The 23,945-nt window shown below is 34.8% G+C and overlaps 2 protein-coding genes across 2 annotated transcripts; both read right to left on the reverse strand.

Moving 5' to 3' along the window:
* Positions 1 to 8,854: 8,854 nt before the first annotated feature.
* Positions 8,855 to 15,583, reverse strand: LOC134848145 (cilia- and flagella-associated protein 410-like). The gene is made up of 5 exons (XM_063865505.1): positions 15,371 to 15,583; positions 15,082 to 15,147; positions 14,640 to 14,863; positions 14,022 to 14,365; positions 8,855 to 9,172 (listed from the first exon to the last, which is right to left on the reverse strand). Exons 1-5 carry the CDS (start codon positions 15,541 to 15,543, stop codon positions 8,936 to 8,938), a joined length of 1,044 nt encoding a protein of 347 aa, XP_063721575.1. The 5' UTR covers positions 15,544 to 15,583; the 3' UTR covers positions 8,855 to 8,935.
* Positions 15,584 to 21,903: 6,320 nt separating this feature from the next.
* On the reverse strand, positions 21,904 to 23,284 carry LOC134848016 (cyclin-dependent kinase 6-like). The gene is made up of 2 exons (XM_063865348.1): positions 22,812 to 23,284; positions 21,904 to 22,623 (listed from the first exon to the last, which is right to left on the reverse strand). Exons 1-2 carry the CDS (start codon positions 23,249 to 23,251, stop codon positions 22,074 to 22,076), a joined length of 990 nt encoding a protein of 329 aa, XP_063721418.1. The 5' UTR covers positions 23,252 to 23,284; the 3' UTR covers positions 21,904 to 22,073.
* Between the last annotated feature and the right edge of the window lie 661 nt (positions 23,285 to 23,945).

The following is a 23,945-nucleotide window of genomic DNA, read 5'->3' on the forward strand; positions in this document are numbered from 1 at the left end:
AAAAAACTCAAACTAAATAAAATTTGGTGCAGGCTAAAATGAATTCTAAAAATATTTACTATAATTTTTCTGTACTACGTCTTTGACTTAATTAACAAAGTATAAGCTCATAACAAACCTTTTTAAACTCAACTTAAGCAAGACAGCAAAACAGTATCTAGTTCTCACACATAAGGTTCAGGTTATTTTAACTCTTTCATTGAAGTTCTACGTAGATAACTGAAACTTTCATTCAAAGACTTTTTCAACTGCTTCGGTGAGCAAAAAATTGCAACAGCATGTCGGTAAAAATTTTCCATATTTGATTCAATTTCGAATATATATTAAGGAATTTTACGGTAACTAAAACTCTGGTTTTAACCTGATAATAAGAAAAAACTTTTCCTCCATTTAAGCTCGTCCGACAAAAAAGTGCGTCGGAAAAAACGCAATTCAAAAAACATTTTACATGCAATTGTTCAACCCCGACTTTTTGTAAGATCGAGCAATCTGATCTCAAATTTTTCCAATAATTTTTAGCAGAGTAAGCTTATGGTAAGAATTATCCCGAAAACCTATTTTATTTCACCTAAGACAGCATTTAGAAAAAATTCGATTTGATTTTAATGAAACTCCTATAAAAAACGTATGAACAAAAATACGACAATTTGACAACTGAAACTTGAAACGACAATCCACATTTCCTGTTCTCGTTAATTACTTATTGTTTAAAACACACCTCGTAATTAAGCCTTTTCATGAGTCTACAGCAATTCTAAGGGCGAGGTATGTTTCGACCGAAGTGGAATTGTATTTCAAATGTTTGAAAAAATTGGGAGTTAATTAGCCAATGCTTAAGCGAAGTGATCTTTTAGCCAATTTTTTTTATCGGGTTGTGCTTAGCCGGATTTGGACTTGGTTTCAATTACGCTCAGACCTTTTTTGCAGCTAGAAGCATGTTTCAAACGTGCTTGAGATACATTTAATATTTTATCGATTGAACTTAGTTACGGAAAAAAACGCTTATCAAACAATTTCTATTTATGTCCCACAGTGCACAATATTAGCATTTTATATTAACGATTCAGCAGACACAGTTAAGAATAATTATATGACTCTAGTTGCAGATGATTCAAATTTGAGCGGCAACTAAAAAGCAAAAATCTACTTGATTAGCACTTCGTTGATTTAAAAATGGATGAATGCTAACAAAATGACATTGAATACATTAAAACCCATTTCATGATAACAAGCAGAAAGCCAAATTTCCCTACCATGTATTGGGATAGAACTACACATAACCCCACCAGCACTGTTAAGTTTTTAAGCGTCAACATTGGCAAAAAAATAAATTTTCCAGAACCTTGCGAGGCAGTAATGAAGAAGTCAATCAAGTTTACTAGCGTGTAACGCACCACTGGTGCTTCGAATTTTCAACAACTCATTAAAGCCGCGTATATTGGAAATAAGATCTGCATCCTTTGAGTATACTATGACAGCACCAAACTACAGGGTTCTCAATTACAAATTTTGCAAAGCTTTTTTATTCAAGTTTTTTAATACAAATTTTGAAAAATTAGAAAATTTTGTGAAGTTTTATGTTCTTTGAAAAAATTCAAAATTAACGAATGAGCGTCACATCTTAGAAATTTAAAGCAATTGAGCAGTCGCATTTGGACGCAAAATTTGCAACTCCTGAGAGTAATCTTACAGTACCCAACTACAACGTTGGGAAAAATCATAATTTGAGAAACTTCAAACTTAACTTTTCTAAAAAACGCTATTAATTGAAAACCAGAAAAAACTTTACACCTCAAAAACTACCATGATTTGAGCAGTCTTATTTGAAGGCAATATACGCAATCCTTGACAGTACTCTGACAGCACTCAACTTGAAGATTGGGAATCTCAATTTTGTGAATTATTTTGTAATTTGAGTTTTCTGAAAAATTCTGAAAAAAATCACAAAAATCGTCGTAGCTCGTTAAGTGAAAAACTTGAGCCTTCTTAATTGGAAGCCAATTTCAGCACCCATGTGATTACTACGACAGCCCCCAACTACAGGTTAGCAATTTCAGATTTTGAAAAAGGTTTAACTTAAGTTTTCGGAATTTTTTTTTGAAAAATGACAAAAAACGTCATACCTGGAAAACTTAAAGGTTTTGAGCTGTCATATTTGGAGGCAAAATTCGAAACTCCTGCGAGTACCCTGAGAGAGCCTCACTATAGAGATGGGAATTTCAAATTTTGTGAAATTTTTTATATCTAAGTTCTCGGAAAAAATTTTCTATATCTAAGAGTTCTCGGAAAAATCCTAAAAACGTCATATCTCGAAAACTACAAAGATTTGAACAGTCATAATCAGAGCCAAGATTCGCAACCCCTGAGAATACCCTGACAGCACCCAACTACAGTGTGAGAAATTCAAATATTGAGAAATTTTTTCAAATTTAATTTTCTAGGAATTTTTGACAAATCTCGAAAATTACCGTATCTCGTAAACTAAAAGGATTTGGAGGCCAGATTCACAACATCCCACTATTAGTTTGCTTATTTCAAACTTGATGAAATAAACACTGAATTTAAACAGCAAAATCGAAAAAAAACCTTGACCATTGCAATATGCGATATAGCTTAAACGTGCAAAAACTCTTTTGTTAAACATCCAAACATAATACGTTGAAAAAGCTTAAACATGGCGAGACAGTGAAGCCCGCAACTAAATATATAAAATATTTCAAAGCTGTTCACCACAAGGAAATTTCTTAGCCAAAAATTGCTGATGAAAACTTTCAAAACTTTCGTTCAGCCGCTGTATCAGTATGGAATTTTTAATTACGGAAACGCAGACAAAACTACTCTGTTTAAGTTGCAAGGAATAGAAATTTTTTTGTAGCGTATTATCATTGGATCGAGAAAAATTGAAGAAGTTGGAATAGTTGGACGAGAAGAAAAAAAATTGCTCTCTTTTCGACTTACATATTACGAGTTACTCATGTTATTAACAAAAATTCTAAAAGTTGATCACAAAAGCGACTTCGTTAATGGTTTCATCTCTAAAAGTGAAATAGAAGCCTTTTAGAGTGGAAAACTAAATAAAAAGTTTGTTAAATAAAGTACGCTTATTTGCAATAAGCAAAAAGCGATATCGATTTGAGTCAGAATACTCTTCTTACGTTTGCAAATTTTGATCCGTCGATAATTAGAACAATTTATCAGCATTGAAAAAGCGAAGCTGGATGATTATATTCATAAAATAAAAAAACTTTTGTTTTTTAGACTTTGAGGTGTTTACAAGGTTATTTTGATGATTGTTTCACCTCAAGGCAAATTTTAGTTACTTTGTACAATTTTGACAGTTGTTTCTCCTTAACCTTTATAATTTTGTATTGTTTGACAATTTTTCCGTTTGAAAATCGAAATTTTTCCGACAGTCAGCGTAACTAAGTACACTGAAAAATGGTTACTGGGATAAAACTAAGGAAAGCTCTCACACAGCGCTTTCTAACAGACTGCAAGCCTTCAGTGTGCATTCAAGATCGGTACTCGGTAAATGTTGAATTATACTAAATTATCAGTGTAACAAACCATCCTTGAGAACAATTTATTACACAGATGCGAAGCTGTGCTTCGCAAACACTGACGAGAGAGAACACGACAAAAAAAACAGCTCTACACTGAAAAAAAAAAGAAAAAGTAGAAATAAGCCTCGAATTATTAAAAATTTAGCTTATTGTGGGATTCAATTCTGCGACCTGAAGAAATTGTTTCTCACGCACTAACCACTCAACAGCCTACGCTTAAGGTAACAAACACAAGGCACGAATAAAGCAGAGAACAATGATATGAATTTTTCAATGCTGCAGATCGTGATTATAGCAAAAGTTCCACCAAATAAGCATTTTTGTTTACGAGTAAGTTTGTAAAAAAGAAATTTCTCGCTAAAACACTACGCTCGCAAGCTCGTTAGTGTAATTATATGAGCAGAATAACTCACTAAATTTCATTTGATTATAAATCAAGCAACCAAATGATTCAGTGATTCTGTAAAACAAGTTGTTAACCGAGAAAAAAGTCTAGATTCCGATTTGAGAACGCTTTCAATCGCCAGCGTAAATAAAATGACTGCTAAAAATTGATGAACATCGGAAAATATATTTCACTGAGTATGTTTAATATGTTGTTTTTTGAAATTAGACAAAAATCCTGATTGGTTAATAATGGCGAGAAGTGTCTTTGATCATAAAAACGTTTTTGTCAACCCATTGTCCATTTTTATCTTGAGTTTTAGCTGATACTAGAAAGACTAAATTTTTGTCAGCCAATAGTGCAGAATGGTTATTAAACTCGCAACCAAACGGGATCAGATGAGAAAGAGAATAACCAGATGAAGTGCTTGGTCGGTATAAGAAGGTTAACGTTCTTGTTGAGAGTGACCATATTATCAGAACGTTGTTTTTGATGTGCGAAATACAACTGATCTGTTCGACACGGTGAGTGATGGATCCAATGAGAGACACGTTAGCTGATGATTGTCGACTTGTTTGAATTTCAACCACATCATTGTCCTGATTCACTAAATGTACGAAGGTACTATCATGACACCCGTTGACAGCCCGAGGCATAAACTCGCAATTGTACTCAATGGAGGGTTGGTTCGATTGTCTGATTTGATTCTTCGTTCTGTCCCAGAAGACGAATTCGGCAACATCGTTTTCAAGTGAAACAAAAAATAATGGAATATTATGGGACTCAAGGTTTATTTCGATATCTATGAACTTTTTGTTTGCGATATCAAAAAGACGTGCAACTTCAGGAATGAAAATTAATATACTAGGACTAGCATTAAGATTCTCAAGGAAAAACGCTTGTATTTTGATTCGGGGATTAGCAATTTTTATCACCCCTAACTTCCTTTTGTCCATTTTCATGGCATCCTCGTTTCCGTGAAGTTCGAACTGGCATCTATGGACAGAAATTTGACATCCAGTTTTCTCTACGGAATACAAGTTGCCGCTGTACCGGCTTTCCAGTCTTTTTGAATATACGTAGCACGTTTTGTCTTGCGCAACTATAGGCATTTCAATATTTTCGACATACTTGCTCAAAACTAACTTAGTTGTCTCAGAAAAATTGTAATCATCGCCCTGTATTTCACACAACTCTAGTTCCGCTTCTTTAGTTTTGATTTGTAGCACTGACTCTTCAAATTGGTTTAACTGTTCTGCCTTCTCCATGTCCAAACTCGACAACAATTCGCGAAGATTGCTCTGAAATTTTAACAGCATTTCGTAGTTTTCCTTGGCATCTTTTTCTACTTGGATAGTTTTTTGATGTTCTACTTCAATGTGATTCAAAAGATTTTGTTTTAAGACCTCGAGATCCAAGGAAACGAGTTGCACCAATTTTTCATAGCCATCTACTCGTTTTTGTTTATTTGCATGTATTCTATCCAGCGTACCGCGGACTTTTTTCTCAGAAGAATCCAAATCTGATATCAAATCGAAAATCTTTGCCCTCGTTTGAGAAGCTCGTTCTTTAATTGGCATGATGCTATGATTGACATGTACCGATATGCAATTTGAACATAGAGTTAACTGGCAAGTGGAGCAAAACATTGAGCACAGGTTCTTGTGAATCTCACAAATTGCCGGCTTTAGTGCTTTGTCATTTAATATTTCGTGATCTCGTCTAACGTGTGACAGAATGCATAAATTACAATGAAAGGGCAGGCTAACTGTTTCTTTTGATTCCTCAATACAAGTGGTACACTTGAACATTATGTCGAGATCGAATAATTCTAAACAAGACGTACACTTCTCTTTTGATACTTTTTGGCCAGCCATTGCCTCAGCTTCTGCTGGTTCCTTCTTCTGGTCGCCAAATGACCTTGTATCCATTCCAAAATGAAAGTCAAACTCCAGGTTTAGAAAATAAAAATAGCAAGTAAAAATTACGAACTAAAAGTGAAGATGAGCTCTTTTATTTATTTAATTCGTTTCTGACTTTACAGCTCACGCATAAATTATTTGCATACCTCCCGGATTGATGTGGCAGAGCAAATCAGCAATGCTTCAACATTATTACGGCAGTATTCAGAAACCATAGCATTATGACAGAGGTGAAACATAGATCAAGCATAATCAACACTGAATCATTTATGCTAAGTAGTTTTATTTTGCAGGTGTGCCAGTTAACAGGCCGACGAGATTTCAAGTCGAATAAAAAAACGGGGTGAGGGAGCCGAAGTTTTCCGGGTAAATTTAGAATTAACTTAGAAAGGTCGCGGAAACAAACTTTTTGTTCGGGTTGAGCTTTTGAGAGTAAATACCACATGTTTTAAAAGTTTTAATTAAGATTTCCGACCTCAATATGGACTTTTCTTTCACCGAAGCAAAACAAAACGGCCAAAATTTACCTAATAACCAATTTATGTACAGAAGAATCAACACCAATGAAAATTTTAGTTACTTCAAATGCTGTGAAATCAATTGTCTATCGCGTCTCACAATGACTGGTACTTAAAATTGGTTACCAGAAAACCTGGAGAATACAGTCACCTCCACCCGGACAAAAAAAATCAGCAAGAAAATTTTTGGAAAACGGCTAAGCAGAGATGTGATAAAAAGTTAGAAGTTTAAAAAAATTGCATGACCAAGCCATACATTGGACTTCTGAAAATTTTTTGCCCCCAAGAAAAATTAGAAAAAGTTAAACTTTTAGTTTTAAAGAGAATAAATATTTAACTAACCTGATCGCTTGATGCGTATTAAAGTTGTTCAGAAGCTATTCTATATTTATTGCCGTCTCTTTATTGTCAGTTGAGTTTAACAAACTGTCACATTGTGTCAACCATGATAGATTCTCGGGGAGGACGTGAGAAAATTTCAGAACAATTTGATGTCGTGAAAATTGAAGGTGCTTAGCGAAAAACCAAACAAGGTAAAGAATTTTTTGTTCATCAAGAAGTCGGTCTCGTAATTTGCGACAACCGAAGGCCTAGAATTATTGGTTCGTTCAAAAATTATTATGGGAATGGAACTTTCAAATTGCACTCCGCCACCATTTACCCAATTTTACGCATTATTCGAAACAAGCAGTGAATGGCTTTTGCCAGTAGTTGGGGCGTTTTTGGGCTCAAAAACTAACGAAAATTATTCATTTTTTAAACAATTTTGAGCAAAAAACCTTTCGAAAATTTTGTGTATATTTGATGCCAGAATCAATCATAACAGACTATGAAACCGGAGCAATTGCAACTTTCAAGAAACTTTTTGGTAGATATACTTATTGGGGCTGCTGGTTCTATTTTTTTCCACTATAATTCGAAAACTTCGAGATTTTGATGTTCAAAAAGGCTATCAAGACAAAAATCTGAAACAAAATCCGCTTAAACTTTTCTGTGCACCGTTTTTGCGTGAAAATGCAATTGAAGCTGCTCTCGAAAGATCCGATTTTTCTCGATACCATGAAATCTTTTATTTTCGCTTTTATATGGAATTTTTGGCCAAATTTCTTTGACTTTATGGATTGTTTGATCGACACCTGAATATGAGGATAACCAACAGATTTGAAGGCTGGAATCGGGATTGGAACGACTGTGATAACAAAAAATACGGGTTTTTGGACGGTTGTCCAAAATTGGGAGAACAGGAACAATATACGCAACTCGATATACGACGTATTTCACGAGAAGCATCTTTTGTTCGAAAAAAGAAGTATCGATGAGAAAATTTCTCGCTTATAAAACTTTTATTGAGATGGAAATATATCTTTGGAAAACTATTCGAAAGGTGTTTCTAATATTTGCAGTAAATTTCGCAATTGAATTTCTTACAAATTATTATTTTTTATAATTTTCCGGCTAGAAGTCCCGTCAGCTTGCAGACACTTCGCCTTGAAGTCCCGTCGGCTTGTGGCCCTAGACCCCTTTTGCAAAACCAGATCGTTCTTTATGTGCACGATTGATTGTATAGCAAAACCTTGCTGTACTGCGTTAATTGTTTTTGTGTTTAACAGTGCTGATTTAAATTAACCGGACCAAACGAGATAAACTTGAATTATAAAACGCGTTTTTCTCAAATTGGGTTGAGTTTAGATGAAAACTTGCTTACAATTTTAGCAGAGTTAATATTGTGTAATTTGTTTTGCGAAATTCGGGCCCGAAATTTTACCCCTAAAATGGGTCATTTTGGCTTTTCTTGGCTAATCAAAAATTACGCCGAAAATAACGAGTCGATCACAGACATAATTATATCAAAGTGAGCCCCTTACATAGCCCAACAAATTTAAGAAGGGTTAATTCTCCAAAACATTGTATAAAATAATTTATTTTCGGTTGATAGACAAAAAAGGTCGTTTTTACGATATAAAATACCAGCTTTTTATTTAAAAACAATTTTTAAACGGTTTGCAATTTTTTTTGGAGAATATACCCTTCTTAATTTTGTTGTGCTACGTAAGGGGCTCACTTTGATATAATTATGTCTGTGATCGACTCGTTATTTTCGGCGTAATTTTTGATTAGCTAAGAAAAGCCAAAATGACCCATTTTTGGGATAAAATTTCGGGTCCGAATTTCGCAAAACAAATTACACCATATTAATTATGCTAAAATTTTGAGCAAGTTTTGTCTTCATAAGTTTGCGCCTAAATTCAACACAATTTGAGAAAAACGCGCTTTAAATTTCAATTCTAACGCGTTTTGTCCGGTTAACTTAAATCAGCACTGAATAGATTTTTTTGGCAAAAGCCATTTGGCCAATAGGAACGTTTCTGATTGGTTGAAAACTTTCCTTCATTGGTCCCTCCATAATAGAAAATACCCTGCTCCTATATGTTTCCTTTTTTTGCACGCACCATGATTTTTTAAAAGCAGAGAAATTAAAGATCGAATTTATGTACAATTTTACAAGCTACACATTTAAGTTTATTGAACATTTATAAAGATGCAAAATTATTTTGACAGTTTAGACGAAACAGATGCATATATTTGCTGCAATTCTATAGGAGAAAGAGTTTCTAGTAGCAATTCAATAGCACGAACAGTACAGCTCTTTTCCAGTTCCACATTTGATGATTCACAGGGTGTATCTTTAGCACAAGTATCGATGCTACGCATTAAATCATCGCATGCAATTGTCGAATGAAGACTTGCTTGTTTAAACACAGGAAGCAAGGGTGCCGAATAGAGCTAAAAACAAAACAAAGGTGGTTAAAGTTAGGAACGACAGTGCCGTCTCAATAATTTGATTCAGAGCCTGGAGTATTTATATGCTTTTATCTCGTTTATCAAAAAGGACAACATTTTGTAACTAGAACAAGGACAGGCGGTTACTATGCAAGTAGCGCAGAATGTTCCGACATTAGTTTCAAAAAATACAAAACTTTTTCAAATTATTGTCGTTTTTTCGGCGTGGTGTGATACAAGGAGCTGAAAAAAAACCGGCGATTAGGTATATTCGGCAATCGTACTAAAGTTAGCAAATCGAAAAACAATTTTGTAGAAAATTACTCCACAATAGAAAAAAAAATCAAAAAAATTTTTGGAAAACTTTTACAAGCTTTCTTTGCAGTTTTGAAAACGCTGATTCCGAAAAAGCGCTAAAATAATCAAAGTAAACTAGCGTTACCCAAGTAAAACTAAGTTTTTTTGTTTTAAATTAAGCTGTCAGGAACGACACGTTCCTTTTTAAAAACCAGAAAGAAGACCCATCTATCACCAACTAGAACTCAGCAGAGGCAACTAGAACTGGATAACTGCAACTAACTAAAACTCTATGATATAGTTCTGACCGATATAAATTCACTAACCATTTATATAACCATGTATACCATTTGTTTAAAGTGTATGAACCATTATTATATACCAGTATTTCCTTTTAGCTGTAGAAGACACAATCAGTCAGTTTTAAAAAATTAGCGGAAAAGGATCGCCGACATTTAGCTTTATCAATACCAAGCAGAACCCGAAAGAATATAAACTGGAGTTATCATGTGGCGACAGAGACGGTGGCGTTTTTCTGCAAATTACCAACTTATTCCAAATTCCTTTGCTAAGACAGACTGAAACGTTTACAAAACTTAATGAACAGCTTTTAAATCAAGAAAATATTGCAGCTAACAAATCTTCTGCATTACTACTAGACCTTATATTGCTAGAATAATATTCATTTTCATTAATGACTTTGTAAATTTGAAGATAAACAATTACAATTTTTAAAAAGTTCATTACTCTACTATTAAAAATTACAAACTTTACAACGAAAAACAAAATTAAATTTCAATTACAACCAAATTTGAAAACATTACCTTTTGGAAACCTTCGTACAACTCGTGACCCCTACACCTTCACAAAAAAAAGCCGAACAGCTTGACTACAACCTGGAACTTTTTCTATTTCTGTAATCAATTTTTTTTAATGGCAGCACCTTGTATTACAATCTCTTCACCTAGTATTACAATCTCAGCGTTTACTGGAGAAGAGGACGAAGTTGGTTGAAGTTAAAAGTACTTTTACGAGCTAGTATCATTGTTGCCCATATACCAGAAGCACAAAATCAACAAGTCCTTTATTTTTAACTCGATCAAGATGGAAAAGCCCTCAAAGTTTATTCAAATCTTGATGATGTTGTACGAATTTATGCGGGACAAGCTTTGAGTCAATTGCAAAATCAATACACAGGGTCTGATCAAATCAGAGAAAGTGACTTTGAATTGCGCAATAGAAATTTCAAATGCGAAACTGAAGATACACTAGATTTCCAAACTGATTTCTATCGTCTAGCAAGCTTGGCTTTTCTAGATGACAACGACGCAGGCAAAAGCCGAGCAGATGGACGAAACAGGCGAGTAACAAATTATTGGCGGAATGACCTTCAATAAAAGAAAGCTCAGCTCAGAGAACCCGAAATCTGCTCTATTATTCGCAGAAGAGTTTAAGTTGACGAATGGAAAATGCCAAAAGGATAAAATCTGCAATTTCAGCCATTCGAAGTAAAGCCCGCTATCGCAAAGAAGACAGCAAAACTTCTCATGTCTCTACAGTTTCAACATATACTGGCTACCTAGAGAGCAGTCACAACAACCAATATCTAAACAATAGATACAATCTCGAAACTCTCGCAGAAAATGAAGAGTTTTTCACTGGCGATGAAGACGAAAACGAACCATCGAACTCCCTTGACCACGCGGATTAAAATGATATTGGCTACAATCAAGATATTCAGGAAAAAATTTCTGGATCTGAAGACCAGGATCCAAATCAGTTCTCTGATTAGGTAGTACCTAAGACTGTCGAAGGCAATTGGGCCGGCTGGACAAAAGCCAGTCCGTTGTTTTGCAAATTGTGAAGTAGCGAAACTCATCTCACAAAAGGTATCTCCCCTACCTCCGCTGAGAGTATAAGGGAATATAAGGCTTATTTTACTTTCAATTAAATATTATGAATGCCTTTGTACTAATCATCTGGCAAACTGGCCGAGTATCAAAACTGAGTCCCTGTTGTTTCTTTAGACTCTCCATTTCAAAATTTGCACCTGTGAAAGAATCGACTCACTAATTTTTAAACAAAATGCAATTTGCACAGTCACAAATCGAGACTAGAAAGAAAACTGAGGAGCACTGATTATCATTCCGATCCTACTAACGGCCTAGTTTACCTTCGGCAACTGGTATTTCAAACTTTATTATGAATATCCTAGCTAAATTAAGACGAGCCCCAAAAATATTGATGCGCTATTTGTCAAACTCTTAGGATTAACTCGAGAAAATTTGAACTATGAAACTATCCACCAAAAATTCGCATCCCCCTTTCTTACTTTTTTCAAGCTTCTCTTTCATTTTGTTGCTTCTGCACGTTCCTTAGGAACATGCTTTTCCACGTTCCGTCGATAACTAAACCAGATATCTACTTTGAATTGAAGCTCAGGAGATGACTCAAAACAAACAAAGTTTTGGGAAAAAACTGAACTCAGAATCATTATTTTGGAAATTAACCCTAATTTATGATTTTCACTTATGCTTAATGTATAAAAACTTCAACTCAGATTGACAGATAATCAATCCATAGAACAGGAGAACTAATGAATTCCCTCTGTTAAGATGCAAATTACATCCCCTTAAGGCCCTTATAGGACAAAAAGTCTGTAAGAATATTCTCCTTTACTTCCCAAATTCATTATCGATTCCTGTCACAACGCCTTCCCTTAAATTATAGCCCTCAGGTAGTACCGAAACACAAAATGCAATTAACAAGCATGTCTCTAATTCATTTCCATTAAAACCGCGTGACAACGATATGAGTCATACGCGAAAATGACCTCTTACTAACTCTTATTATCCCCTCCCAAACAAAAAAAAATCAAAATTTAACTTGCGATAACATGAAAAAAGTGGTAAAACAGGTTACCAAGAATATAATATAATAAACCCCTTTATCCACCTTCGTTTTCACGACTAGCAGAGCTTGAAACAAAAAAAAAATCCATTTCATACGCACAGTTTACGAAAATGTTTCAAACTTTTTACCTCGGTCGTAGAAGATTTAATGCTCTAAGCATGATTGGCCAGTACGAGTTATTAACCAAGTGCACGTTTTCGTTCCTAGAACCCAAAAACTCTTAAGAGCGAGTAGTTTCACCCTCTTTAACCAGTAGTAAAACAAAATTAGTCTCCCATCGTGGCAAAATGCTTGCACTAAAAAGTCGTCAGAAAATTTTTGTGTTTACCCATTATAGCACGCTTCTTCCAACATTTTTCATTTTTGAAACCAACTTTTGAGAAAAAGTTCTCAAAAACAAGCCAAACAAGCTCAATGATTTGAGAAAAAAAATTTAATCCAACCGACATCTTTCAGGAAGGGGTCCATTTAGCGTAACTAAATTTGTGATTTTTTGACAATTTTTATTTTAATCGCCTGGTTTTTCTCTCTTGTTACAGCCCAATCTAAGGTAAATTCCATTAACCTTTTTCGCTCCCCTTTTACTATCTCAATTATGATTCCCTTACCAAGCCTGCTGCTAATCTACTTTCCATTACCAATCACACAACAACATTCACCAATGTGGAGAGCAGCGATGGAACCGGAAAAGAATAATGCGGAAAGATGTAAAATACACGAAATAACTGTTGCTATTTCTTCAGAAAAAAGCCCGCAGTGCCAAGAACGGCACGTTCCTTTTTGATAACCAGAAAGACCCAGTTCTCCATCTCCAACTAGAACTGCATCTAGAGTTGTATAACTGCAACTAAAACTCTGTTCTAGTTCTGACCGATAGAAATGCCTTAACTATATACCAATGTTTTAAAGCTGTATGAACCATTATTATATACAAGTATTTCCTTTTAGCTGTAGAAGACAATTCTAAATTCACTCTCTAAGAGTCAGTCAGTTTTAAAAATTTAACAGAAACGGATCGCCGACAGTTAAACCGTTTGAATAAGACTGCTCGCTCGTTTTATTCGCTCGAAATAAGACAAAAAATCCGAAAGTTTGAAACCGGTTTTTCTCGACACTTGGAAAATTTTCTCTTGATTTTTTTATGTGTTTCGAATCACGACTGTAAGGGCTTTAAGATGATATATCACTCAACCCAGTCCGATCATTATTTTTGGTACCTGATTTTGCGTGAAAAAAAACTAAAAAAAGACCTGAAATTTAAGTTCCTCCCCATTTTTAATGGTCGGAACAAAAATGCATTCACAAACACGTATATTATGGATCAGAGTCCAGAGAGTTCGCCAATTTAACTCAAAGCTGACGTTCTGAACAATCATCACAAAAAAGTAGGCGATTATGCAAAATTCGCAAAAGGGTCAACTCACACTCAAACACATTTTACTGCCCTGCCTTTGCTAGCAAAAAGTCACGACTTAGCGGATGGGTTCGACATGAAATGCTTCACAGCGCTGCAATGTACTCCAAATCGATATATACTCTGCAATGTACAGCGCTGCAATGTACTCCATAGCAGCTTTTTTAAACAAAAAAAAACTTGAAATATTTTCTCTCCAATTACCTATTTCCTGAATGTAATAATTACCTTTGCACCCATTACTCTCACTTCTTGAGTTGCTTTCATTATGCTCGTCTTGGCCATATCATTCGCATAGTCACTCAGCACATGTATACTGTTATCATTCTTAAACCCATTCTTTTTCATTTCCACAACTCCTTCATCAGATTTCGATTCCTCCGAAACATCAGTTTGCTCAGCATTTTCATTTTGGCACCCATTTTCTAATAATCCATTGGACAGTTTAAGCACCGCTTGGCTATCTATTGCATTGTTTTTGCTCACTTTCTGATCACCCTCTGCTTCGATTGTGAGATCATCATTACAGAGTGTTTCTGATGTGAGTTCGCTTCTTTCGTGTTCTGTTATTACTAAAAACACCATAGATTTTTTGGTTTATAAGCCATAGAAATAATCAATCGACAGAAAACAACTGGCGACTCTACACTGACTCGGCATTATGCAATTTGCAAAACAGTCGAATATCTCATAAGAACCATTTTATTTTTCCGAAGAAATTCAAACTGAACTTTGAACTAAAATTAAAAATCCAAACTAACAACAACTTTTCGAAGCATAAACTTCAAGGGATTTCAAAGAATGGAACATCTACGAATGATAGTGCAACAAAAAATAATTTTTTACCTTTTCCGTCCAATTTATTCAATTGTGGTAACATTCTGATGACAGATTTCCGATATTGTTCATCTTCTGCTACTGGATTGTCTAGTAGCCATAATGTTTTCAGCTTGGGAAGGTCTTTCAGGTGGATTAATTGGTGCAAATCAGATACTTTATTGCGTCTGAGTGCTAACTGGGTCAGCTGCTTACACTTTGAGAGAGGAGACAGATCGGATACAGAATTCGAACTAAACAAGCATGACTCAATAAACAACTTAAGCTGTCCCATTAAGACCTCCAAGCAGTGATTTTTAGATTTATAAACCATAGTAAAGATATGCAATATATTTGAACTTGACATGCCTCTCATGTACAGATGCATGAAGATTGTCAGATTTCAAAAAAAAATCATAAGAATTTTTATTAAAAGAAACTAAAAAGGTATATTATTATATGTATCACTCACCTTAGAATGACAACTTCTAACTGCGTCATATCTTCTATAATGGAGATGTCGTCAATATCGGAGCCCCTAAAACATACAAACAATCAAGATACTGAACTGAAAAACACGTCTGCTCATAAATTAAAAACGAATTTTAGAAGCTGAAAAACTTATGATTTGTATGCTGAAAGAAACAAGTGCACAGTCATCAAGATTTTGTTACTTACATCTGCCAACAAATTATTCATTTGACCTAATACGACACATCTAAGTGGAAATTACACCACCGATCAATCTCAAAATGAATTACCAGCAGTTAATTTTCCGCAGACAAGCAAGAGGCGAATTGACTTCGGACTGCTCATTTGAGTTCTGATCACCGTCATTTGCACACGATGAAAAACTAGAAGACAAGGCAGAAGAATCGACGCTACTGCTGTCTACACTCTGCAAAAGCAGGACTTCTTCCGTCAATTTCACCATAGCAACTCCAAAATATGCAGGCACTTACATTTGTACTGAAAAATAAACATTCATCAATATCATTTAAACTAGCATGTAACACACGTTCGGTGCCTCGAACTTTTAACAACTCAAAAAACCGCAAATATTGGCAATAACGTCGGCATCGTTTGAGTGTACTCTGACAGCATCCAATTACAGGGTTAGTAATTTCAAATTTTGCAAAATTTTTTATTAAAGTTTTGTGAAGTTTTGAAAAAAAATAAAATGAACTAAGAAACGTCACATCTCGGAAACTAAAAGCAATTGAGCAGTCACATTTGCACGCACGATTTGCAACTCAGCAAAGTACTATTACATTACCCAACTACAGCGTTGGGAATCTCTAATTTTCTTAGAAAAATACATAATTTTTGAAAAACCAGAAAAAACGCCACATCACGAAACTAGCAAGATATAAGCAGTCATAATTGAAGGCAAGATTTGCAACCCCTGAGAGTACCCTGACAACCCCCAATTACAGGGTTAGGAATTTCGAAAAAAGTGTTTTAAATTTATTTTGAAAAAATCAAAAATTTAAAAAACGTCATATCTGGAAAGCTAACAAGATTTGAACGGTCATATTCAGAGGCAAGATTCGCAACCCCTGAGAGTACCCGCACAGTTTCCAACAACAGGATTGAGATCTTCACAAAGCTTTGAAATTTTTCAAAATCTAAGCTTTTCTGAAAAACTAGCGTTTAACGCACCTTCGGTGCTTCGAAATTTTTCGACAACTCAGTAAAAACCACATATATTGGAAACAACATCTGCAACTTTTAGTGTACTCTGACTGCACCCAATTACAAACTTCGTATTTTTTTCAATTCCCATTTTAAAAGCGTCATCTCAAAAACTTAATGGGCCTCTGGAGAACTTTGGAGGCCATATTTGCAACCACTGAGAGTCCCTGAGAGCAACCCTACTATAGGGTGAGGAATCCAAAATTTTGTGAACTTTTTTAAACCTAAGTTTCCCGGGAAAAAAAAATAAAAAAAAAACGTCTTTCTCGGAAACTATAAGGATTTGAGCATTCATATTAAGAGGCAAGATTTGAGACGCCTGGGTGAACGCTGACAATAAAGTTGTATCTTCATCAAGCTGGTAGTTTCAAATTTTTTGAATTTCTTTGTAGATAAGTTCTTTAAGAAATTTTGAAAAAATCAAAAAACGTCACAGCTCGGAAACTAAAAGCAGTTGAGCAGTCGCGTTTATCACTTGCATGCGGCAAGATTTGCAACTCTTTAGAGTAACCTGACAACACCGAACTATAGCGTTGGGAATTTCAAATTTCGAAAAAAAAATAATTTTAACTTTCTGAAAAAATCACAAAAAACGTCACATCTCGAAAACTACAAAGAATTGGGCAGTCATATTTAAAGGCAAGATTCGCAATCCTTAAGAGTACTCTGACAGGACCTAACTACAAGGTTAGGAATTTCAGATGTTTAAAGAATAAAAGTAATTTAAGTTTTCTGAAAAATTATGAAAAAATCACAAAAAAAACGTCATACCTCAAAAACTACTAAAATTTGAGCAGTCACACTTGAAGACAAGATTCGCAATCTTTGAGAGTACTTTGACACGACCTAACTACAAGGTTGGGAATTTCAGATGTTTAAAGAATATTAGTAATTTAAGTTTTCTGAAATATTATGAAAAAATCACAAAAAACGTCATATCTCGAAAACTACAAAAAATTGAGCACTCATATTTGGAGGCAAGAGTAGCAATCTTGGAGATTACTCTGACAGGACCCAACAACAGGGTTGGGAATTTCAGATTTTGCAAAAAAAAATTAATGTAAGTTTTCTGAAATTTTTTTTGAAAAATCACAAAAAACATCATATCTCGAAAACTACAAAGAATTGAGCAGTCATATTTGGAGGCAAGATTCGCAATCTTTGAGATTACTATGACAGGACCCAACAACAGGGTTGGGAATTTCAGATTTTGCGGGAAAAAAATTATATGTTTTCTGAAAGTTTTCTGAAAAAATCACAAAAACCGTCATATCTCGAAAACTACAAGGATTTGAACAGTCATATTTGGAGGCAAGATTTGTAACTCCTTAGAGTACTCTGACAGCGCCCAACTACAGAGTTGGGAACTTCGAGTTTTTAAAAAAAAATTTGTTTTTTGATATTTCAGATAATTTTTGAAAAAATCTCAAAAATCGTCTTATCTCGTTAGCTAAAATGAAAATGATTCGGGCATTCAAAATTGGAGACCAAATTCGCAACCCCTAATTCGATATTGGGCTGCTTAATTTAAACTCGGTAAAATAACCACAAATCAAATTGGAAAATCGAAAAAAACTCTTAACCATTGCAATATACGATATAGCTTAATCATGCAAAAATAATACGTTGAAAAAGCTTAAACATGGCGAGATAGTGAAGCCCGCATTTAAATAACCCCTAATTCGATATTGGGCTGCTTAATTTAAACTCGGTAAAATAACCACTAAAAACAAATTGGAAAATAGAAAAAAACTCTTAACCATTGCAATATACGATATAGCTTAAACATGCAAAAATAATACGTTGAAAAAGCTTAAACATGGCGAGATAGTGAAGCCCGCATTTAAATATATAATAGATTTTGAAAAAATCATAAAAAACGTCATATCTCAAAAACTAAAAGGATTTGAGAAGTGATCTTTGGCGGCAATATTCGCGACCCCTGAGAGTACCCTGACAGCACCCAATTACAGTGTGAGAAATTCAAAAATTGAGAAACTTATTTAAATTAATTTTCTAGACATTTTTGAAAAATCTCGAAAATTACTGTATCTCGTAAGCTAAAAGGATTTAGTTATTCATATATGGAGGCCAAAATCGCAATACCTGGAGAAAACCCTGACATCGTCCCAATACAGGGTTACTATTTTCAAACTTGGTGGAATAAACACTGAATTCAAAGGAGAAAATCCAAAAAATCTTAACCATTGTAATACACGATATGGCTTAAACGTGAAAAAACTCTTTTGTTGAACATGCAAAATATTACGTTGAACAAGCTTAACCATAGCAAGATAGTGAAGAAATAGATTTAAAAGTGAATATCAGACTTTTTTAGAACAAAATAATCTCTGAAATAATTTAAGATTACACTTTAACTCCGACATCGCTATCAGTCCCACTACATTCAAATCAAACTAATTTTTTTTACAGACACCGCCACGAAAAAAAGCCGCACTCCCTTAACAAAACAGGGGAGTGCTGCAAAACAACAGCAAAGCATGTCTTCAAAGACAGCAAACTTTGAAGACGAAAACTGCTGAGATTGCGGAATCCCAAACCAGTTATCTGACTGCATCAGGCATATAACTAAAACATTACCAAAGAAAGTAGGAAATTGTCAATGAAATCAAGGAAACCGACAAAAAAAAACGATTAACCTTTTAACAGATTTTTCAACTTACTCTATCAAACTCAAAACAAAAATTCCTACATCACACTTTCCTAAAACTAACCGAACTAGAGAAAACTGGATTAATAGGTTTTGTTTGCGTTTTTGTTTCCACTTTCGAAGAAAATATTTATGCTCGGTTGATTTTTTCACCATGAATCGATTCGATTGACTTTATTTACCATATCTCTTCAACCATTTGTATCGGGGTTTGTAATACCATAACATAATCAGAAAAGTATTGATGCCTTGAGCTCAAACTTGAAACATATTTTACCTCCGATAATTTTTCGTCAAATTATGTGGGGTTGAGAAATGGCCATTTGCAATACTTAACGAGCAATATATTTCTTGCTATAAATGCTTGTGCCGCTAAATAAACTAATTCAAATGGAATCGATGCATTTTTAAAAAAAAAACTAGGTTTTTCAACACAGAAGCGAAGCTGTGCTTCACAAAAACTGGCGAAAATACAGCAAAAGCAGCGCTATGAAGTTGAATGAGAAAAAGAATAAAAAACCTCATAAGGAAAAATTCAGCTACGCATCGGATTCAATCCAGTGACCTAGAGATTACGAGCAACAACCACTCAGCCACGGACGCTTAACAATTCCAGAACACTGACCACAAATAAAGCAGAGAACAAATATGAAAATTCCAAAGCTACAGATCGTGATTATAGCAAAAGAGCCAACACCAAATTAATTTTATTTGCGAGTTAGGTTTTTAAAAAAGGTTCGTACTAGTACAAAATTTTCGCACGCTCACCAGTGCAAATAATTTTTTTTCTCGACTTTACACGTCAGTTTGAACAATCAGGGCTTCGTAGTACTCTTGAATTAAAATATCAATCAAAGACTTGCGGTGCTTCTACTTTTGGACACCTCATGAAAATCCGCATATATTGGAAACAAGATCTGCATCCTTTGAGTGTACTGACAGCACCCAATTACAGGGTTGCTAATTTCAAATTTAGTGAAATTTTTTGAACATTTTTATAATGATCTAACAAACGTCACATTTCGGAAAATAAGAGCATTGAAGTTGTCGCATTTGGACGCAAAAATTGCAATTTAGAACTGCCGAGAGTACCCTCACAGAACCCAACAACAAGGTTGGGAATTTCAAATCTTTTTATTTTTTTAAATACAAATTCTCTGAAAAATTATAAAAGAAATCATAAAACAAGTCATATCTCGAAAGCTACAAGGATTTGAGCAGTCTTATTTGAGGGCAAGAATTGCAATCCTTGAGAGTACTCTGACAGCACCCTACTACAGGGTTGTTAATTTCCATATTTTGTTAATTACTTTTTAATTTGAGTTTTCTAAAACTTTCTGAAAAATCACGAAATTCCTCATATCTCGTAAGCTTTCAGGATTTGGGCATATACAATTGACAGCCCTGAAAAAATCTCACTATTAGGTTGCTGATTGGTGAAATAAACACTGAATTGAAAAGGGAAAATCGAAAAAAAAACATTGCAAATTACGATATAGTTTAAGCGCGCAAAAATTCTTTCGTTAAAAATACAAAAATATGCGTTAAAAAGCTTAAATACAGCGAGATAGTGAAACCCGCATTTAAAAATATAATAGATTTTTCGCACCAGTTTCACTTTCAAAAATAAAGAGTGCAATTCGACTTTCAGCAAAAGAGAAAGAATTCAATTGAAGCCGAAAAAAAACTATAGAAAAAAAACCTGAAAAACCCCTAAAGAAAATTCGTTAAGATCCTAGCAAGTTTCGAACTATGTCTGAAAACTGAAACTTTATGTCTCAGCCATATGTGAACGGTTAAAAATGGTCTGACTGGGTGCGATTGAATATACAACGAAATTTAAAATAATTGTGTCAAAAAATGACAAAAAGTTCTACTTTCAAAAAGGTAAAAAATGCAATTCTAAAATAGTAACAATTGCTGAACTTTAAAGAAAAGCTCATGTTGTGGAAATTAAGTAAAAAAAAAGTAAACATAGGACAAAACAAAATATTTTTATTAGACAGAAAAATTGAATTACGCACAGAAACAGCCCCTTCGGCCTCCCAAGCAAAAGCCTTTTCTTTAGGCTAACTTCGCGGAATCTTTCAATGAATTCATTATAATCCAAGCTACGAAACGATTCATTGGTTCTGTTAGACGCGATTTTACTCTGAAAAAATTTTATTGTGACGTTCCAGTTTGACGTCATTCAATTCATATTAAGAATTCTGATGAAATTGATTATATAGTGATCTTGCAATTGGCTTGAAATTGTGAAAAGATTGAATGAAAGACCAGACAAATATTCATTCGATAACTTATTGCGATCGACGAGATGGAAACCAGACAAATTGGCCAACCCTAACAAAGAAAGATAGGCCGAACCGCTCAAAGCCTAGCAATAAAAATAGGTTCTGATAGCCAGATGCTCTAGTTGTGCCATATCAGCTCGTAATCAACCATAGAGAAAGACTATATTAGACGCTGACAAGTGTATATTACACGTATTTCATTTTTGATTACCCTTGCTAACCAGGAGCATATATATATTTTTTCAAAATCACACTTCGTATCCCTTATCACCCAATCAGAATTCAGTTTCACGCATTTGTCTGCATACGGACGAGTATGAAAAAGAGTTTGTCTACTTACTAGCAGCACACCGCTTGCTAGACGGTACCTAAAATTTCTTGTCGTCGCAAAAACGCTTAAATGGTAAGTGGCATGGCAAACAATCAAACCGTTTTACTTTTAGAAATTTCTGGTCGCAGTTATCGAGACCGACTCGACCTGATGATGTTACCGAATTTCTATGTCGATGGAAAAGAACGAAAGATTTCAACTTTACTTCAAAGAGGTAAAAAATAATAACGAGAATACCTATAAGCCTACAACTTTAGTACAATTAGCAATTCTTGCATTATCTAGATCCATAACAAAAAGCAATGTCAAAAAAATGTTCTTTTGAAAATCCAAATTTTAACGACAGAACAGAGAACAAAATGATCAACGGCAAGTAACAAAGCTATCTAAATGAACAAAATAAGCTAGTTTTGTCATGTTAATATTTCGACCACATTTTTTATATTCGCGGATAGCTTTGATAATCTATAAAATTATCTTTTCCTGCTTTTTGATCCTGTCGGTTCCAATGGAGCCGGAAATGAATTCTGGAATCCACAATTACACTCTGGCGTGAAATATTCTGAAGCTAGAGCATCAGCTGCACTGCAACGCTTGTCGATGTCATATTCCAACATAGAAGTTAGCAACAAAAATGCATGCGAACACAAAATGTTCATCGCACGCTTCAACTTCTTTCCGGCAGCCGAGGTAAACTGTTCACGTGTGACAGAACATTTTTTCGGCCACAATCTTGCTTCTGGAAGACCCAAATATGAAATAACTTTAGTCAGAACTTCAACTTCAGAGTTACCCTGAATTAGTGGAACCCTCTTGAACAACTGGCACATGACCATTCCTAGACTCCAGATGTCAGCTGAAAAATTGTAGTCACAGCCTAAGATGATCTCAAGTGGCCGGTACCAGAGGGTAACTGTCACTGTAGTGAGATACGTTCCAATGTCACCAGGTTTAGACAGTCCAAAATCTGCTATTTTGACAACGCCTTCATGAGACAAAAGAAGGTTCTCAGGCTTGATGTCTCTGAAATTTAAACTAATTAGTCTCAATCTATACTAACGACTGAGTTCATGTTACTCGTCAGCCATACTGCTAATTCTACAAATGATTTCCAGCTTTTTCTTTAGTTTCTTCATTTGTATCGAAAAGCATTAGATTGTGATAAGGACATTTATAATTGAGATAAGGACAATTATATTTCGGATTGTTACCTGTGCAAAACTCCACTTACGTGAAGGAAGTCAATGCCCATCAATGTCTGGTGTAAAACATGCTTGCACATCTCTGAAGATATAATTGGCTCGTATTCTATATAGTGTAACAAACTACGAGGAAGGTATTCGAATACCAGAACGACCGAAAGACTTTTCGGGCATTCAATGTCATCGGGCGTCATAACAACGTCAAAAAGCTTGACAACATTTGGATGCGCTGGTTTGTTAAGTTTCTTAAGCATTGAAATTTCTCTTAATATGTACTGGGGCAGTCCTGTTGAGAGATTTTTCTCGCTGACATCAATTCGTTTCAGCGCAACTATTTCATTGGGACGCTTTCTGTGGACTGCTTTGAATACTTTTGCATATGCTCCACTACCAATTGGTTCTACAATAGAGTACGGTGGAATCGCATCAGAGGCCATGATTGTTTTCATTCACGATAACCAAGATATTGCACTACTAACCAATCATCTGAAAAATTGTAACCTACTGCTTTTAATGTATTTTTTTCTTGGAACTTTCCTCTAGTTCGTTCTCCACAACCAACGGTTAAATTTTTCGGCACGGCGTTCTTAGATATTTATATTTTTCTTATTGTAAATTTTAACACAGGCATAGCGGAGCTTCGCATCTTTGGCGATACAACACAAAAGTCGAAAAAAAATGAAAAATGTTGCAAAACACTAAATTTACTAAAATTTAAAATTGTCTCGATAGAAGATAACTTTAGGCGAAGAAGCCAGACATTTGAATGTAACATTAGCAACTCAACAAAAAATAGTATATTACAAAAGGGGCCCTTCCGTTTAGGTACGGTCGTGCACAAGCTGGATAGGGCCCATACCAGCATTATATAAAAACATCAATAAACAATATTGCAGGAATTAAGTCAAGTCAGCATTTATTGCATTGTCATTAGAGGTATTTACTTCAACCGTCCCTCCTCTACAACAGCACTTATTGAATTGTCTATGAATTGCGTCTCAACAAAACTTACCAAGCGGAAACAAAGCCGACAATCTTTGAGCATACACAAATTGAGCGGGAAAAAAAAGATTTTGTGATTTTTTTTCAGTCCCTTCTGAAATTGCAATGAAGAACACTTCCATTTGCAACTAAAACGAAGGT

This window comes from Symsagittifera roscoffensis, chromosome 6 (assembly GCF_963678635.1).
Source record: "Symsagittifera roscoffensis chromosome 6, txSymRosc1.1, whole genome shotgun sequence".
Lineage (NCBI taxonomy): Eukaryota > Metazoa > Xenacoelomorpha > Acoela > Convolutidae > Symsagittifera > Symsagittifera roscoffensis.

What these genes read in the sequence shown, in the direction of transcription:
- LOC134848145 (XM_063865505.1), bottom strand. Translation starts at nt 15,543, where the DNA reads ATGGTGAAATTGACGGAAGAAGTCCTGCTTTTGCAGAGTGTAGACAGC. An exon ending in CTGCGGAAAATTAACTGCTG is followed by an intron (nt 15,148 to 15,370) that starts GTAATTCATTTT and finishes TGTATGTTTTAG; the next exon opens with GGGCTCCGATATTGACGACA. An exon ending in TGAGAGTAATGGGTGCAAAG is followed by an intron (nt 9,173 to 14,021) that starts GTAATTATTACA and finishes TTTTGTTTTTAG; the next exon opens with CTCTATTCGGCACCCTTGCT.
- LOC134848016 (XM_063865348.1), bottom strand. Translation starts at nt 23,251, where the DNA reads ATGAAAACAATCATGGCCTCTGATGCGATTCCACCGTACTCTATTGTA. An exon ending in GTAAGTGGAGTTTTGCACAG is followed by an intron (nt 22,624 to 22,811) that starts GTAACAATCCGA and finishes TTTAAATTTCAG; the next exon opens with AGACATCAAGCCTGAGAACC.